The sequence below is a fragment of the Aulonocara stuartgranti genome (genome assembly GCF_965226115.1).
Source record: "Aulonocara stuartgranti genome assembly, chromosome: 3".
In the NCBI taxonomy this organism is placed as follows: domain Eukaryota; kingdom Metazoa; phylum Chordata; class Actinopteri; order Cichliformes; family Cichlidae; genus Aulonocara; species Aulonocara stuartgranti.
Window position 1 is genome coordinate 79,189,028 of NC_138941.1, and position 13,169 is coordinate 79,202,196.

The 13,169-nt window shown below is 46.2% G+C and overlaps 1 protein-coding gene across 2 annotated transcripts; it reads right to left on the minus strand.

Moving 5' to 3' along the window:
* Window positions 1-873: 873 nt before the first annotated feature.
* On the minus strand, window positions 874-12,790 carry atp1b2a (ATPase Na+/K+ transporting subunit beta 2a). 2 transcript variants are annotated; one of them, XM_082527581.1, is made up of 9 exons: window positions 12,547-12,790; window positions 3,713-3,841; window positions 3,510-3,614; window positions 3,334-3,413; window positions 3,125-3,250; window positions 2,883-2,942; window positions 2,774-2,800; window positions 2,522-2,617; window positions 874-2,423 (listed from the first exon to the last, which is right to left on the minus strand). In XM_082527581.1, exons 1-9 carry the CDS (start codon window positions 12,650-12,652, stop codon window positions 2,259-2,261), a joined length of 894 nt encoding a protein of 297 aa, XP_082383707.1. In that variant the 5' UTR covers window positions 12,653-12,790; the 3' UTR covers window positions 874-2,258. The 2 variants fall into 2 exon arrangements, with proteins under 2 accessions (XP_082383707.1, XP_082383706.1); XM_082527580.1 differs by lacking the exon at window positions 2,774-2,800 and having other exon boundaries at window positions 12,547-12,754.
* Between the last annotated feature and the right edge of the window lie 379 nt (window positions 12,791-13,169).

Here is a 13,169-nt window from a genome sequence, read left to right on the forward strand (position 1 = left end):
CAGCAGGTGGCAGTGTTGGTCACAGTGACATGTAGTTATAATGGGCCGTCTGGTTGTGATGCATGGCTGTGACCAGCAGAGGGCTCACGGCTCACCTCTGTCTATAACTCGTGCTCTTATATAACTGAGGCTCTTATGTAAAACACATGAAACAGTCTCAGCACTGACAGAAAACTCACCCATCCTCCGGGAAGATGCTCGTCTCCATGACAACATCCTCAGGAACACATCACTGCACAGGTGATGCAGTGATGTGTTCACTGCATCCAGGAGACCCCCCGCCCCCCCCAATGAAATACACATAAGTAGTTTTTTGTTGTTTAATTTCTTGCTTTTTTTTATTCGCTGTTTGAACACAAGGACATTTTCAGGCAGGAGAAATCAACCAGTTACAAGCAGGTAGCAGTAGATGACATCATACAGCGGGAGCCTCTGATTGGCCAGGCCCTTTCTTTAAAGGAAGACAATTGGTGGACAGGAGTACAGGTAAGTGGGGGTGTTTCCCCGACGGAGCTGAGGACACTGACTGTGTGTGTGTGTGTGTGTGTTGTCATGCTCAGCCCCATGGTGGAAACAGAAACACACATACAAACAAATAAATAACAAACAAAAGCAAACATTAACGACTTCCTACCTCGTTAACTAACTAACCTAACTCACCCAGGTGAGCACTAATTGATTTTCTAACTAAGGAGCCAATCAGCTGCAGCCACACAAAAAGGAAAAGAAGAAACGAGGTGACATCATCACACTAAAGCTGCGGGAATGGAAACTAAAGCTAGCTTCCGATTGGCTGTGAGTTCAGCTGTTTCCGTGGCAACAAACGAGGAGACATTTATCATGGCCGATAAGACAAACCAGTTAGTGAACTGGTTTGTGGTTTCTGGACTGGGAATGATGTAGAAGATGTGGTTCATTATCAGAGAATTGAGAACTGACTCCAGACTGGCTGATTGATCAGTCACCTGACTATGAGGTCATTAATTACTGTGATTGGTCGATGTCAGAGTGTTTCTGTGTTCACATGTCTCATCTCTGACTTTAGTTAAAGAATGTCAGTGTAAACAAACACGTCGTAAACAAACAAATAAATAAACAATCAATAAAGTGTACATTAAGGGATCAATAATTCTCTCTTTGATTCATGCAGACTGATCCACCATGGAGGTGAACACTGGCCTGTCACCGGCCTCCAGTGGCAGTGACATCAGACTATGTGTGCGTGCGGATTGGTCGGTTTGAGGGTGGGTATGTCTGAGTTAAAGCTGCACCGAGGGGTCCTATCAGAGAAAGAAACTGTGTGTTTACAACTACCAGGGAATCCACTGAGAAACAGACACTTTAAACAGTCAGTGAACGCATCGCGATCATGGTCAGTGAATGCATCATGATTATGGTCAGTAAACGCATCATGACCCTGGTCAGTGAATGCATCATGACCCTGGTCAGTGAACGCATCGTCATCATGGTCAGTGAATGCATCATGATTATGGTCAGTAAACGCATCATGACCCTGGTCAGTGAATGCATCATGATTATGGTCAGTAAACGCATCATGACCCTGGTCAGTGAATGCATCATGACCCTGGTCAGTGAACGCATCGTCATCATGGTCAGTGAATGCATCATGACCCTGGTCAGTGAACGCATCGTCATCATGGTCAGTGAATGCATCATGATTATGGTCAGTAAACGCATCATGACCCTGGTCAGTGAACGCATCATGACCCTGGTCAGTGAACGCATCGTCATCATGGTCACTGAATGCATCATGATTATGGTCAGTAAACGCATCATGACCCTGGTCAGTGAACGCATCGTCATCATGGTCAGTGAATGCATCATGATTATGGTCAGTAAACGCATCATGACCCTGGTCAGTGAACGCATCGTCATCATGGTCACTGAATGCATCATGATTATGGTCAGTGAATGCATCATGACCCTGGTCAGTGAACGCATCGTCATCATGGTCAGTGAATGCATCATGATTATGGTCAGTAAACGCATCATGACCCTGGTCAGTGAACGCATCATGACCCTGGTCAGTGAATGCATCATGATTATGGTCAGTAAACGCATCATGACCCTGGTCAGTGAACGCATCGTCATCATGGTCAGTGAACACAACATGGAAATATAAAATACAGCTGGTCAGTGTGAGGCTGTGACAGGAAGTGGAAACATCTGGATGAGTGCAGCTTTCACGTGTTTGTGTGTGTTTGTGTGTGCGTGTGTGTCTGTGTCAGTGTGTGTGTCTATTTGTCGTTGATTCGGAGTTTGAAGGAGACGCGTCCGGCGAACTTGTCCCTGTCACTGCCGGCGGCGAGCGTGTTGGAGGTAACTTTACACTCCACGTTGATGTCTGTGTTCAGAGAGGCGTTCAGGAACTTCACGGCCACTAGAGGCTGAGTGTAGTTCACCTGAGACAGTAAACACATCGCATGTCAGTATTAGTACAGTACTCTGTGTGTACTGAGCATGTACATGAGTGTGCACTGAGTGAATACTGAGCGAGTACCTGGGCCTTCTTGCCGTAGTACGGGTAGTACATGAGGTTGAAGGTCCCATTAGGAGGATAATAAGCCAGAGGTCCGATCTTGTCGCTGTCCTCCCTCTGCACACAAACACACTGATCAATACTTCTGATTGGTCGTCAATACGCTTCAATAACCTGTAACTGGAGGTTACTAACACGTAACTCTGCTGTGATTCTGTGATGGAGGCACTAAGGGACTCTATCATGATCTACTTCCTGGTCTGCTGGTCTTACCCACTCATTTTCACCCACTCTGTACCTCTGAGGATGGAGACGACACAGGTGAGATGAAGACAGGTTCACAGACAGACAGACAGGTTTACAGACAGACAGGTTTACAGACCTTTGCTGCACAGGTGACATAAGGAGACTGTCTTTCCTTCCCCGGTAACATCCCGATCACCTGCAGCAGGTAGAAGAACAGCTCGTGAGAATGTCATTGGAGGGTTTGAGGTTAAAAGTCTCTTTTGATTGGCCGCTTTCTGAAACCTACAGACAGGAAGCACTTCCTCCTCTGGCAAAATCATTTTCATTGCAGTAACACTAGAGTGTAACTGGGCTTAACATGGGGGTCAGAGGTCATACCCGGTTCAGTTTGATGAGGATGCAGGGCTGTCCTTTGTCGTAACCATAGAAACGATCCAAAACCCCCGAACACTCCTCCAACATCGTCCGATTGAACTGACAGGAACGTTTGGGATTGTTCCTCACCTGCAGAGAGAGCAGGTCAGACAGGTGTAGCTGAGGCAGACAGGTGTGGGTCAAACAGACAGGTGTAGGTCAGACAGGCGTACCTCTCCGCTGTCCTCTTGGATGAAGTACTCGTCAGGTGTGCATTCATCGTTGGTCTGAACCTGATAGCTGTCGTTGTACGCTGCAGACACACAGGTACAGACACAGGTGTGACAGGTAATCGGGCAGGTAACCTTTCAGTTATATTGATAAGTGGTTAAAGAGGCGGGGCTCTTACGGGACAGGAAGGAGTTGAGATTGTGGATGAAGCCGTCCCAGCTCTCAGTGTCTGAGGTGGAGAAGGTGATCTCCAGCTGGTTTCCCTTTGGGCGAATCATCATCCCTGAAACAGGAAGCAGGTCAGCGCTAATCAATCACAGCTGAGCCTCATGAGCCTCTGTTGATAAACCGCGCCCCTCTCTGTTGTGGGTGTGTCCTCACCTGGAGTGGCCAGCCGGTCCTGCCAGGTGGGCTTGTAGTCGTCGAGTGTGAGCAGCAGGATATACATGGTGAAGGCGAACATGCCCGCCAGACACAGGTAGAAGATCAGGTAGAAGAGCAGGATCAGCCCTGTGGAGGGAGGTGATGGTTACTCAGAGCACAGCATGCCCCTCCCCCGTTCCCTCCTCTAATGTCATCTTTATAATCCTCTTGTGCTTAGCCCCTCCCCCACCCCTCGATTCATACTGAAGTAGGTCATCGGTGTGAGGGGGAGGGGGAGGTACTGTAATCTGCTCAGCCTCTGTTCCTCTTCATCCATCGTCTGATTCCAGCTGACCTCAGAGGGGCTCTGATGGTCACATGACAATATCTATGGCAGACTCAAGCTCGCCGCCATCATCCAACCACTAAGAGAAGACAGAGGTGAGAGAATCACACGCTCACTTCATTTCCTCATCAGACAAAACGTCCTCATCCACACCTGGGAACACTTGCAGGTGACCCTGATGCTAGAGTGCAGGGCTCTAGAGTGCGACCAATTTAGTCGCAAATGCGACCAAATTTTTCAGTGGTGCGACTAAAATAAATGTTTGGTTGCACCTGTGCGACCAACTGTTCGGGTAACAAAAAAAAGAATCTCTGCAACTCTCCGTGTGGTCAACAACAGACACACATTATGCCCCTATCGTGGACTAGACCAATCAGAGATAGTCAGGGGCGGGACCTCTCTGATTGGCCGTGGTCCAGTTGAAAGTGCAGGTGGAAGAGAGAGGTGAGTAGCTTGAATAAAGCGATATCGATTCATTAATGGATTCCACACAAAGACGTAAACACAGACCCGACGCATCAGAATCAGCTTTGTCTTTCTCGGCTTTCTCACCCGATGGCCCGTAGACGGACACGCTGTCGGAGCTTAGCGGTTCTGATGCGTCCGGTCCGCTCTGTGTTTACGTCTTTTTGCGCTGATTCTGAGCTGCAGAGGTTTTGTCTCTCCAACCAAAATCCACCGAGCCAGCAGCAAAAGAAGCAGCAAACTGCGCTTCACATTTGATCGATGTCGTCATGAATTCCCTCTGACTTTTGCTGTTTTGCTTCCACCACAATAAAAATCACACTTCATGCACAGCTCTCTGTGTGTACTTCAGGAACAATTTCCCGTCTCAAATCTGTTTTCAGCATCATTCATTCGCTTATTACCCACCAGTCTACCGTTGTTCACAGTGCTGTGGCTGCTGTCTTTTTCTTTTTTCACTTAAATGACCTCGGCCAAGAAAGCCTAATTTCTGCTGTTCAATACTGAAGAAATGTAAACTTCTTAAAATTGTGCAAAATTGCAGAACATTGTAGAATATTTTTAAGGTTATCTGCTATAAAAAGCCAGACCAGGAAAATCTCCTTCATGTTTTTCTGTGTTTTATTCTCAGTTACTTTCACTCAAAGGCATCTGCTGTGATGTATCACATCACATGTATCAGTACTGATAAATGATCAGAATTATAATATTTCTCACTGTCTGAGGCTAAGTTGAATCAAACCGGGACTTTGAAAACCGGAATCGAATGGATTATAGAAATCAGTGATGATACCCAGCCCTAGTGAGCAGCCTAGGCCCGAGAGGAGTGGATGTAGGTGTGGGTAATAAGAAAAGATGAAAAGAAGGATTGATAACTTTTTTGTTAAGGCCTGATCCGTCTGAAATTCATAGCCAGCTCTGACACAGTGCCATCAATCTTTGAATGCTGAAAAAGCAGCAGTGTATCCAGGAAACACATTATATGCTGCAATAAATGCACTGCCCAAGTGTCCCCTCTCCCCACTGCCTTTCAGCAGCAGACCGCAGCAAACAGGTCGTCAGAGAAGGCGATGTGATGATTAAGTTTAACATTTTCTACAATATTGACAAAGCACTTTAAGCACAAGTTTGTTAGTTAATAATTTACAAATCAATATTGTCTGTATGGACTTCAATTCCCCCCCCCCCCCCCCCCCTAAAAAGTGCAAATGTAAAACTGCGGTGTTAAGCGATGCGGTTGAAAAATTTCGGCGCACCGGTGCAACCCTGGCAAAAAGTTAGTCTAGAGCCCTGATATAGTGGCAGAGAACTGGTGGAGAACAAACAGGTCCTCACTGTCCTGTATGTCCCCCATCACTGATTTCATCACAGTAAATGTCTTTCTGAAAGTGCAGAGCTGAGTTTAAGGATATAATCTACCCACTGTTGTCATCGTCAACGCCCTGTACAGCTACCTGAATGCGACTCCAACAGAGGTTTTACCTGTTCACTGCGACAGCCAGTGGGCTAGCCTTGCTTTCCTGTCGCCTGTCTCTTTCAGGTGTCTAGTTGGTGGAGCTGACCCAGTTTCAGATGCAGCACACCAGTAGGCCAGTCCCCAGTGTGTTATAAAGAAACTCTGACTGAACATCCAGGTCTCCTTCTTCGCTCCTTATGCTTCCCTGGGTGATCGAGAACTTATCCTGACATGGTGCATTCAGCCATGGATGTCGCACCACTTAATCTGTTTTTAGGTTTCTTTACTTTGTTCCATTAAAATATCTTATAGCATATTAAGCCTTTGTGTGGTCTCTCTCTTCCTTGCCACATCCTTTGAGCCAGGTTGTGCAGTTATTTTGGTCTGATAAGCTTTCTAATGTTTCATTAAGAGCTCTGTACTACCTTGTTAGATTTAAGGCAGTGCTGTCCGTGTTATATTTGTCTGGATAAATTGGTGACTTGTAGGGCTGGGCGATATATCGAGTTTTTTAAAAAATATCGATATATTTTCATACGAGATATAAGATGTGACAATATCGTTTATATCGATATAGTCTATGTTACGTTATAATTATACTTGTGGAGCCGCAGGTTTGCCTCTCTTTCGTCCACTTTTGTCTCTACGCAACGTTACTCGGCCTCGCCTCTCCTTCACTGAACACAACTCCGCCTCCCCCATAGCTTCACCTGCAGGCAATGACAAGATGAAAGCGGAAAATCTCCGTTAGCGAGTTACCGCGGATCGCCCCGTGCGTGGGGCTGGACGGCGTCAACGTGTTAGCGAGCTAACCGCGCTAACGAGCTAACCGCGCTAACGACATGCAGCCCGGAGGAGCTGCACGGCCTAAAATCCTTTCATTTTCTCAAAAATCGACAGTGCGCCTTATGTATGAATTCTGGTTGTTCTTACTGACCGCGAACCGATTTTATGTGGAACACAGCGCTCAGCAATCTGTCAAAAATGTTCTAATATGACTTTGCTAAGCTACGGAGCTGCACGGCTTGATGGATTGTCGGAGGATTACGGCTACCGGGGAGGAGCCTCGCGGAGTGATACGTACTGTGTGTGTATAAGGACCACAAATGGCACCTGTTCAGAGACGTGGTGCAGCTGTGAAATCTGTCTCTTTGTTATTCTGCTCAGCGTCTATTAGTTTACATTTTGACTGCACAATTGTGAGCTTTTTGTTATGCACAAAAACAACATTGTTTTCTTTTATTTATGGACCATGATTATTTAATAAATGCTGATATTTTATTTTTGAGTAATTTCTTCATGTACATCTACGCTGTATGTTAATAAAAGTGCCCGTGTGACATCTGGGACACAGTGTGACTAAGAACTCTCTTTTTGTTCTTAACTTATAGCTTTAAAAAAAATATCGAGATATATATCTTATATCGCCATCCAGCTAAAAAATATCGAGATATGAATTTTGGGTCATATCGCCCAGCCCTAGTGACTTGTAGACACAAGGTCAACTATGGTGTTCCACAGGGTTCAGTGCTAGGACCAATTCTGTTTACATTATACATGCTTTCCTTAGGCCAGGGGTCTCAAACTTGTGGCCTGCAGGTCACCTGCAGTCCATGTCATCCCCACTTGCGGCTCACATATTGACGTGAAGAAACATTTTTAAAATTATTCAAAAAATGATTTAATATGGATGCAATATGAGCAGAGTTTTACAGGCATAGCGCTAAAGAATGTAGCCTCATGGCTAGGGATGGGTATCGTTTAGGTTTTATCCGATACCAGTACCAAACCGGTACTTTTGAAACGGTGCCGGTGCTCAAACGGTGCTCAAACCGGTGCTTAAAGAATGGAGAACACAAACTTTGTCCAAAAACCTCTCATGTTCAGCTGTTTTCCACTTTTTCTTTGGTCATTTTAGCCTTTTTGGCCAGGGTGAAGGGAGTATCTGCCATCAAACAAGAAGACAGCCGCATGTAGCTATGATGATGTTTGCTAGTTCACCTTACATGCATTAATGTAATAACGTGGTTAGCCTACTCAACGTAAATTACACACGAACAACATTAAGCTACTCACGCAGAGAAGAACGGCTGCTGCTGCATCATCATCCTCATCATTTCTGCTACACTGGCAGGGCTAGGGGCCAGGACTCTCCTCTTCGGGTTCTTGGGGGATGTTGCTCCGGGTCCGATAACAGGCACCACACCCGCAGTAGATGTGCTCGGTGTGAGGTCTCGCAGCAAGCTATCAAATACGGCGCATTTCTGGGCTTTTAAAAAAACGCTATGCGTCGCCAGGTGTTTCATCAGATTTGAGGTGTTACCTCCTTTGACAGTATCACAGTATCAGCTTAAAGCACTTGTTGCAGGCTGCTGAGTTTGCATCTTTTGCTGTGAAGTACAGCCAGACTTTGACCGCTTCGCCTTGGACATTTTTAATCTGTAGCTCTGCTCTAACAGAACGTACGTACCTGGACCCGCCTACTATCCTCGAAACGTAAAATGATTGGCTAGAATTCAAAGTGTATCACAGCTCAGGAAAAAAAGCACAGAAATGCTGCTTTTTGGTCTGGTTACTACCGTTTATGACAGAATTATGTGTGTGTGAGCGTGAGGTAGGGGGAAAAAGGAGAGTGAAAAGTACAAGGTGCCACCCATGAAAAAGCGGAAGAGGGAAGCTTGTAAATACACTGCAGTCATTGAGTCTGTCCATCATAGTCTGGTATGGTGTCTCCCTCCTAAACAGTTGACCTGTCACACTGCTTCACATTGCTAGATATAATTGTACATTATACACTCTGTGGTATTCATTTCCGTAATCCTGTTTTTTATGTATATAGAATTATTATTTTGTTGGTGCCGTTTACATGTTGTTGTGTTTTACACTGTGGTGCTTCAGAGACACCATCGACCGGAACCAAATTCCTTGTATGTGTTTGCACACACACCGATAAACGTGACTCTGAAAGAAACCACTGCAGCCAGTGCAGAGCTATTAAAACTCGACTGTACGCTGCGTTCACTGCCTCCAAAACAGAAAAGTTGGGACAGCCTTTCAACTTTCCAACAGTAGATTTTGACTATACCGCTCTACCACGATATAGCATGTTGATGGTGTCATCTAGCTGCACCTGTTTTGATTGAAAGCATTGCAGCGGCTGCAAGCAATATCATCTGCAAATTATGTTCACGTTTCGGAACATGAGGAAAGCCAAAAACTGCGCTTCCTGCACTTCTGTACCATTGATTCATTAATGTTGAATTCTCTCACAGCGGCTCTATTCCCATGTTGTTGCAGTATATTAATGACTAACCTCGTATTGTGGATGGATTATCTCAGTTGTTCTCCTGACTGAAGTTTGGTCCGTTTACAGCATCCTGCCATGCGATTGCATTTGTCTCTAACCATCGAGAGCCCTCATTCTAACTGTTATTGAGTGGAAAAAGGTTAGCGTTCATCCTCCAGCTTCACTGTGTTATGCAAACATAGCTGTGTCGCTAGCGATCAAAAGCACATCATTATATAGTCAAGTCAAAATGTATTTCTACAGCACATTTAAACGACTAGTGTACATCAAAGTGCTTCACAATAAAACCGCAATGCGGCCAGAACAAGAAACAAATAGTACAATGATACTTAAAATTGCATTTAGTTGGTGTAGTGCAGACCGAATGAAATTCAAAGCTAATTTAAACAAGTGTGGTTTCAAGCGTGATTTGAAGGATTGAATTGATTCCGATGTATGGATTTCGACTGGGAGATTATTCCAGAGTCCAGGAGCAGCAATGGCAAAAGCACGGTCACCTCTGGTTGTTAAACGAGACCTTGGTTGCATTAGGAGCAGTTGGCTGGAGGATCTTAGTGCTCGCCTTGGGTTGTACAGATCAAGCAGATCAGTTAGGTAGCTAGGGGCCACGTTAGTTAGAATTTTACAAGTGAGCAGAAGGATTCTGAAACCAATGCGATATTTGACGGGAAGCCAGTGTAAGTTAGTGAGGACAGGGGTGATGTGCTCATGCCTTCTAGTGCCAGTTAAAGGCCACACGCTTGATCTGGTATTGTCATCCAGTCTGGACGTGTGCATTACGGATGTACGGATCACCAGCTTCTCCGCGGCCGTTACTAACTCTACTTTTTATGATATCTACTGTAATACAGCTATATTGTTTGATGAACTTGCTAACTCCTTTATTTCAACATGCTCCTCGATTTCAGACATTGTGGCTCCATTAAGGACTTAACGCTGAAGGCCAATTACCAACCATGGCTGAATGAATCCACTCGCGCTCTCTGGCGGGAATGTCGCCGAGCTGAGAGGAGATGTAAAAAAGACAAACTCCAGGTGTCCCTGGACATCCTGCATAACTGCCGATCAAAATATCAGAAGACTGTCCAAACTGCAAAAGCTTCATTTCTGTCAGAAATTATTACTAATATTTAAAATCTTCTAATCCCTGCTCTGCTGCTCAGAGGGATGCTCCCCAGCGCTCTGTGAAAGGTTCTGAAATTACTTTATAGATAAGATCTCAGCACTAAGGGCGCCATATCTGCCGGGAGTCTGAATGCTCTATGGCTTTTCAACAGTTTGAGCCCGTATCCTTTTCAACTTTAAAAGAAATAATTGATCGTTTGAGAAGCTGCAGTACGCTGCATGACATTCTTCCTTCCCGCATTATTAAGGAAGCTCTGATTACTATTGGACCCTGTATCTTACTTTTGATGAACTCTTCCTTGTCTTCAAGCACGCAGTTGTGCAACCAGTTATGAAGAAAAGCCACTCTGACCCCAACGCTCTTTCACATTACAGGCCGATTTCTAAACTTCCCTTCATGTCTGAAATGTTAGACATGAAGGGAAGTTTTATCTACCGGCTAGCCCAACTTCAGTAACCCTGCAAACGTCACTGCTGTTTAGTTTTCTGTCTTCATTTATGTTGAAGTGACAGCAGAGCTGTGTGCACGTCTTGCAGACGTGTTTCTTCACTGTGACCTCTGACCTCTGACAGGAGCTCAGAGAAACACTGTCACTGCTGTGAACACTGATTCACTGTGTGAATAAAGCTGAGGTGACTGGTTCCACCCAGAGCTCTACCACCCCTCCGTCCTTCCTACAGGCCTTCCACAGGAACTCCATCAGCTCTGTCCAAACACAGCTTGTTCCCCTTCAGAATAATCTAGAACCTTCTATAACACTGGTACCCCCTCAAGGACCAGCTGAAGATCATTTTAACAAGAACGTCTCCTGAGCTCCCTCCTGAAAAAACGCGACCTCACTGTGGTCTAACTGCCTGATTCTGGATGTTTTGTCTCCACCCCCTATGGTCATGTGACCAGTAGAGTGACTACAACCTCCATCTGAGTCAGTGACATGTTGTACTGTCCCTTTAAGAGTCCTCAGGAGCACACTAACATATCTGCCCGTGTGTGTGTGAGAGAGTGAGTGTGTCTTAATCTGGATTAAGCAGACGAGTTTGATTGGATGGTACTCTGAACACACACACACATTAAAGAATGACCTTCATACAGGACATGGCTGTCAGAGGGCGAGCAAGCATCACTCTCACTCAGAGAGAGAGAGGCTGCCAACATCACTGCTTCAGTATTGGTCGTCATGAGAGTCAGCCGATCAGAGCTGATCAGGGTTATTGATCAGCTGTGATCAGTTATCAGCCTTCACTGTAACAGAATCAGACAGACGTTCCTCCTGATGTTTGATCACATCGACTATCAGTAACTGAAGTCTGTGACTGTATTGATCTCTGAGTCCACCTGTGACACAGCGAGCTGATTGGACCGTGGAACAGATCACCTGAGGATGGAGCTCTGAGCTCACAGACACACCTGGAAACAGCTGGAAACAGCTGTTCCTGACCTCAAACACACCTCTTCAGGTGCAGCTGACTCAGTCTGAGACAAACCAGATTTAAGCCGAGGTGCTGACCAACAGAGCTTTCATCCAATCAGAAACAGCCTGGGACGATCACCTGGATGCATCCAGGTAAGCAGACGCTCAGGCAGTGTAAGCATGTACAATGAGATTCACAGCACCTCCTCCCCACGTGTGGAGAGACGAAGGAGGTGAGGTGCAGAGTTCTGTGGTGCTATAAACATATGAACGGTCTCATCTTAAACAATGTCAGAAAATAAAGCACTCTGTGTGTGATCTCTGCTGTGAGTGAGCCCAGGAGCAGACAACAGGACGACTGTAGCAACCCACCTGTGACAGGCAGGTACACCTGGACAGGTGGGAGCACCCTGCTGACATCAGGAGCTCAGGTGTGTTAGTGCCGTCCTCAGCAGGTGTTCACAGGTAAGCCCTCTGCTAACAAAGCTCCAATACTCATTGATTATAATCAATACATCAGTTCAGAGCTAAAACATCCTGTCTGCCCCGAGGGTCCCGCCCCACAGTTTGGAAAGCACAGCTTTAGTTATCGATTAACCGGCTGCCCTCTGCTCAATCAATGATCAGCGTGTGGCTGATAAACGGACCGATCAGTAATCAATAATCAGCTGTGCGCGTTCACAGATACCGTGAACACACAAACCGATTCGCGGAGACGCGCACGGATACCGTGGTACTGACCCCAGCTGGCGGCGGTCCGGCCCAGCAGCTCGTGCGTCCTCGGGTTCCAGAAGAAATCCCGCCACTCACTCGAGCCCTTCCGGTCGTCCTCCTTAGAGCCGGACATGATGGAGCTGGCGGAGGTGATGGAGGTGATGAAAGACGAGGTGATGATGGAGGTTCTCCAAGTCCCTGATGACGAGGATGCGGCTGACGGAGCGCGCGGACACTCGCTCTCCGGGATAAACCCCTCCCCTTCAGCGCCCGCTGACGTCACCGCCCGGCTCGCCAATCGCGGCGCAAGGAGACCCCGCCCTCTGCGGGATTGACAGACCGTGACATCATAGACCAGACCGTGAGGGGGAACGTGACCGTGACGTCACTCACGTGTACCATAACCAGCAGCTGATCGACTGAGAAGACGTCATCACGCACGGCCAGTTTATTAGAAACACCCGAGAACTGTAATCAGAATATTTAGTAATCCCCGAGGAAATGACAGTAACAGTACAAGTACCACAGGTTAGTATATAATTATACTGATATACTACACACACTGTGTACAAATACTACAGGTTCATACATACATGTGTTAGTTATGATGATGCTGACTACATATTTGTTTGTACTTGTAAATCACAGAG

Excerpts from the sequence above, each read along its gene's own strand:
- atp1b2a (XM_082527581.1), bottom strand. The coding sequence starts at position 12,652 with ATGTCCGGCTCTAAGGAGGACGACCGGAAGGGCTCGAGTGAGTGGCGG. Across the intron at positions 3,615-3,712 it reads GGACCGGCTGGCCACTCCAG|GGATGATGATTCGCCCAAAG; the intron begins GTGAGGACACAC and ends TTCCTGTTTCAG. Across the intron at positions 2,618-2,773 it reads GAGTGGGTGAAAATGAGTGG|AGGGAGGACAGCGACAAGAT; the intron begins GTAAGACCAGCA and ends GTTTGTGTGCAG.